Below are 6,000 nucleotides of genomic sequence, written 5' to 3'. Positions count from 1 at the left end.
GTGCAAATAAATAAATATTGATTGTCGGTAATTTGTAAAGTTCTATTTTATATACTATTTAGTTTGTTTACTATTAATATTAGCTATAAGTACGTATGCTTGGTTGTATAGTAATTTCCAGCCACTTCGAGACTGTCAAAAAGTAACTAACTTCGCAAAAAAATAATTACAAAATTCACTAGACAGTTCGGACTGGAGATAGCGAACCGAGTATAACAGACATGTCACATGAAAACACTTTCCAGAACTTTTATAAAAAAAGTGAGTTCGGCAACTTCGCGCTGTCAGTTGCACGTGTTTTAAAACGTTTGATTTTGATTTGATGTCAATTTGTGATGTGATGTGATATGTGATGTCATTTAAATAAAATGTGAACAAAAAATAGGCAAAAATATGGTTTTATTATACACTGTCATATGTAAAGCAGTTTCGTATTAGTTTCTTGATATAAATTAAACCACAAAACCGTCTTTTAAACTTGAATTGGTAGTTACTTTGCAGACTTTTATTTCTAGAGTAAGATAGGAAGGGAGTTCAAAACACAGGTACAAATTAGACAAGTCACGTTTTTTGTTAACAAAAAGAGTTGACAGTATCTTGATTTTAAACGATTGTATCAAAAAACACTTAAACTGTAACTTGCCTTGAGTTGTTCTTTAAATTTGTTTTAGGAAGGATTAATTAAGCACTATCAAATTATAAGAGTTAATAGTGACCCTATAAAATTCATGTAAGGCAAGTAGTGTACAATACATTCTCATGATCCTATATGATTTATGACATAGATGATTTTAATTAATTAGTAACACTACTTCAACCAAATGAATACAACAAAAGAGGCAGTCAATCCAGCTACAAGGAGGAGAGTAGAATATTATGTACACAAAGTTAAAGACTATTCATCTAGATACAATCATATTGGCAGCTTCCATTATGCTCCTTGTAATTTAGTTGGAAAATATGAACTGTATCCTTCCTATGGAGATTTTCCTGAATGTTATTGCTTAGTAAGTTATTTCATTAGTAAAAAAGTTAGCAATGCAATTTCATTAATCAATTAAGATAAAACTGTGATATATTAAAGTCGATGTTTTAGATAATTGTTAGTTCATTGTATCTATTCTCAGCAATAGTTTCTTAAATATAATTTTGAGAATTGATAGAATAGAATCAGTACCAAACATATCCCATCTGCTACAACAACATCTTATGACTGTGTGAGGGAGATAATAGTCCATATTTTCATATTCTAGTAAATAGTTATAACAAAAAGCTTGCAAATGATGAATCAGAAATAAAATAAACCACCAAAATAAACATACTAACAGAACATTCATCTTTATCATCACAGAACCTATATCTAGACTTAATCTATCCTAACATTAGTCTATCAGTTAACTTCTGGTCTATCAACTTGTTATCTTATTCAGAAAAATCTAAATTAGATATTTTATTTAAGTTTATAAACGAATCAAAGATGAAAATTTGAAAAAAGTTGTGTAGATTCTTTGTCTAACATCATATTTTTCTCCACACACCCTCTGCTTCTTGTATTGGCTGCTTAGCATAAACTATTTATCTATCTCTTTTTCTCCCATTTTCTGGTCTTTCATTTTAGTAGTTTTTTTTATTCTGTTTTAACCCCTTAACGTACGTGCCCGACTCAGACACGGGCGCGCCTTACTGGTAATTTTGTACGCGCTTGTCTGGGACACGGGCGCTGGTTAAATTTTATCCATAAAATTTTGTAAGCCTGTCAAAGCGGATATTTGTATAAAGAGACATATGTAAGCATACATCTAAGTTATTTTTATATTATAAAATAGATGACTCAGTCAGTATTGTGTTACTTTAAAATATATTTATTATCTCATAACTTGCAATTTGCAATCATCATCATTTATAACCGATATTATTGTCGAACTTTTGTTTTGATACAAGCCTTCTGTCTTGCTGGTGTAAAGTCGTCTGAAGTCGATATTTATTGTTTTTTGCATTTGAACTAATTTGTGCCTTATTTTCAACATATTATTATATTGTTTGGTAAGTAAATTTTGCATATAATATTCGGTAGGTTAGAGTAATGTGTGTATTTTTTGTTTTACTAAATTTCATTATAATTCATCTAAAATACAATATTGTGTGTGTGTGTCAATAAAATATGTTGGAATATTTGTATTGTTCATATAAATCATACTACTATTTACCTATTCAAAGTATTTCGTCTGAACAAAATTTTTAAATTTCAACGGATTTGCATACACCCCCCCCCCCCACGAAAAGTAAAGGTTTTACGCCATTGAAAATATTTTTTGTATTCAATTATAACCAAAACAAAACATTTTTACTAAAAAAAAAATTTGATCATTTTTTGACCATAACTTCAAAATTAATGTGTACATTAAGGGGTTAATGCATTTCCTTGGCAGATTCCATTCCCTGTCAGTATTGGTTGAGTAAGTTTCTTCTCTTGGATTTGTTTTGCTGTATGTATCTTTTTTATATAGTCTTATTATTAAGTTCATAATTATGATATTTATTGTCTATTGTAGTAGCACAAGATCCCACTGCAGGATTACTATGTTCATAATGTACCTAGTTCATCAAACTCGCATTTTTACATACATTTAAAATTACAGAGAATACATTGATAATAGGTTACCAGTCAAAAAGAGGCTGCATATATTTTTAATTTAATTAATGGTAATTAGTTTTTGAAAAATATTTTATTTCGTTCATTTATTTTTTAAATAATATATACCTACTGCTCATTAAGTATATGCATGTTTTTTATATCAAATTAGAGCTAATTGTTTTCTTGATATGATGATATAAGGTTGCCTGCGAAAAAATGGTTCAAAATTAGTGTTGACAACTGTGAAAAACATCGAGGTATCAAAGATAAAGTTAAATAGAGTATAAGGTGCAACGACACCTGTTTGACAAGTGGTATGTATATTATTATACAGATAACGACATTGTTTTGTTGACCATAGGAATTAAGATTTATTGCATTCCCATCTCTAGAGTATATTTATTATAATGCTCTAAAACTAATTTTTTGGTTATTTTTTGCCTTAATAGCAATACAAATAAATAAGTAAGTAAATAAGTAATATGCTTTATTGTCACTGAAAATTGTACAAATTTTATGGACAAAGCTTATAACAATAAGACAAGAAAGAAGAAAAAAATCAGAATTAGAATCGTTTGTACTTTTAAATAAAAAGAAAACAATAAAATTCTTCCAAACTACATAAACATAAAAAATACTACCTAATTAAGAACCTACAAACTTCGTAAACTTAAAATGCACCTAACAAAAAATAAAAATTAGGAAAGCAGATTAATGAATTACAGGCTCAAATATTCCACCTCCTTGTGCTAAACTGCTAACCAAATCTGTCATACAGATTTCTCCTCATATTTTGGAGTAGGGCTGGTATAATGCTTGCAGAGAAATGAAGTATTTTTGCCCTTAATTCGACTAGGTTTGTGCCGCTTTCCAACTGATATGTTTTCTTTGAGAAAAACCCAAAAAAAGAATTCGTTGGGCGCTAAGTCACAGCATCTAGCGGGCCATTTAATTGTACCACAAATACTAATCAGTCGATCAGGAAACATTTGATTGAGGAAGTCAATAGTTGCTCTAGAATTGTGAGCCAAACACCCATCCTGTTGGAAATAAACCTCCTGAAAATTAACGGGAAGGCGTCAAACTGCCGAAATGATCTCATTCTGAGAGAGTTGTAAATATTTGGGCCCGTTTAGGTTTCCATCGATAAAAAATGGACCGACAATATGGTCGCCTAACATCCCAGTCCAAACATTTAACTTTTGCGGATGTTGCGTTCGCACTTCAACACTGAGGTGCTTATTTTTCCGAGAATAATACCTTGCAATGGATGGATTGTGTTTTTTATGTAATGAATATGAAGATTCGTCAGGAAATAAAATATTTTTAAAAATGTGTACATTTTCATTGCGTTTATCTAACATAATTTCACAAAACTCCATCCGTCTAAAGTTGTCTTAAGGAAACAGTTCTTGTGTGGTTTGTATCTTAAAACAGTGATACCCATTCCTTTTGAGAACTCGCTGGACAGTTCGAGCATTCACGTTAACTTCCCTAGCAATTTGTACACTATTGTAGGGTTCACTAGCTTCCACAAAAGCAAAAATATCAATATCCCTGTTTTGACGCTCCTCATCGACAGGTCTAACACGTGGTTCATTACCTCGTGACACTTTTTACAACTGCTACAAAGCTTCCTCCTTTATAGTTACTCGCCTCGAATAACTGGACTATCGGGAATCGATTGAAGCCAACGAGGTGGATCAGTTCCATGGTATGGAGCTAGTCTCTCGATATGAACTACCTTGGGTTTACTTCTAGCTGAAAACTGGATGCGATAGATTAGATCATTTATTTTCTGCAGGACGGTATACGGGCCTTCCCAGTTTCGTTGAAGTTTCGGACAAAGTCCTTTCTTACGTGTGGGATTGTATAACCATACTGGGTCATCTCTTGGGAAAGTTGTACCAGTAGCATGTATGTCGAGCCTGGCCTTGGCTTTATCACTTTGAAGCTTTAAACTTTTATGAGCAAATTCGTAGACTTTTTCTAATTTTTCTTTCAAATTTTCAATGTAGGTCGGGAATGAACGTTCTTCTTCGCAGGGAGGCAATCTTCCGAAAATAAGATCTCGAGGAAGCTTCATTTCTCTTCCGGTGATCATCATTGATGGAGAATAACCAGTTGCTTCATGTTCGGAACTTCTATAGGCTAACAGGAATAGAGGAATTAAACTATCCCAATCTTTTTGATTATCAGAGACAAACATTGAAAGGTATTGACAAACTTATTATGTCTTTCGACCATTCCGTCTGATTGAGAATGGAGTGGTGTAGTGCGAGTTTTCTTAATACCCAAGATTTTCATTAATTCTTGCCATAATTCTGATTCAAAATTTCGTCCTTGATCAGAATGTAACTCTAAAGGAACTCCATGTCTTGATACGACGTGTGTTATAAATGCTGCTACTGTAGTCGCTTCTTGATTTGATTAGGAAGGGGTACAATTTCAGGTCATTTTGAAAAATAATCCATTGCTACCATTAAGTACTTGTTCCCTCTCTCTGTAATCGGAAATGGACCAAGAATATCCACTGCAAGTCGTTCAAAAGGCTCTCCGGAAAGATATTGTGCCATTTTACCACGACTTCTTGTTCTAGGGCCTTTTTTACCATTACATAAATCGCATTTCCTACACCAATCTTCCACATCTCGGCGACAATTGATCCAGTAAAATCTGTTTCGAACTCTGGCCAGTGTTCTTTTGACTCTAAAATGTCCTCCAGAAAGGCTGCTATTAAGTTCTTGCAACACACTTTTAATGTGTGATTTCGGCAGTACCACTTGTTGAACTATACGTACTCCATCGGGACTTTCCCACTTCCGATATAATAGACCATTGGAATGATACAGAGATTGCCATTGAGCCCAGTACGCTTTTATAGTTCCACTGTATTTGGTTATTTCCTGCCAAATAGGTCTTACTCCATTTTTAAGCCATTCTCGTATGACGTAAGTCATTATCTTTCTTTTGACTCTTTTTAAGGTTTTCCAGGGAAGTCTGATCATTATCTGCTTCCTGTATAACTGTGGTTACCTGGAGACTTACTTCTTTGGTTATGTTTTCTTTATCTTCAAGTCTTTTACAGTACTGGCGTTGTCGTTCCAAACAGGGTCGCCTAGAAAGAATATCAGCATTGTTATGGAGACGCCCTTTTCTATGTACTACGTCGAAGTTATACTGCTGAGTCTCTCTATCCACCGAGCCACTTGTCCCTCTGGCTTCTTAAAATTCATTAGCCACTGTAAAGCGCTATGGTCAGTTCTAACTATAAAATTTCTGTTATAAAGAAAAGTATGAAACTGTTCTAGGGCTTTTATAATAGCTAGGAGCTCTTTTCTGGTAACACAATAATTCTTTTCAGC

General features: G+C 33.1%; 1 protein-coding gene across 2 annotated transcripts in view; it reads left to right on the top strand.

Annotated features, from left to right (window-relative positions):
* The first annotated feature begins 209 nt into the window (after positions 1-209).
* LOC140452962 (F-box/LRR-repeat protein 4-like) overlaps positions 210-6,000 on the top strand; it is a 61,218-nt gene continuing 55,427 nt past the window's right edge. Inside the window, exons 1-3 of one of the 2 annotated variants that reach the window (XM_072547286.1) lie at positions 210-545; positions 672-735; positions 804-1,007. In XM_072547286.1, the coding sequence (XP_072403387.1) occupies positions 822-1,007 (186 nt within the window). In that variant the 5' untranslated portion in view covers positions 210-545; positions 672-735; positions 804-821. Of the gene's footprint in view, positions 546-671; positions 1,008-6,000 lie in introns of both variants that reach the window. The other variant, XM_072547282.1, reaches the window with a different exon arrangement.

Source organism: Diabrotica undecimpunctata, chromosome 1, assembly GCF_040954645.1.
Source record: "Diabrotica undecimpunctata isolate CICGRU chromosome 1, icDiaUnde3, whole genome shotgun sequence".
In the NCBI taxonomy this organism is placed as follows: Eukaryota; Metazoa; Arthropoda; class Insecta; order Coleoptera; family Chrysomelidae; genus Diabrotica; species Diabrotica undecimpunctata.
Note: the sequence above shows the minus strand (reverse complement) of the source record. Positions and strands in the feature narration are given on the sequence as shown.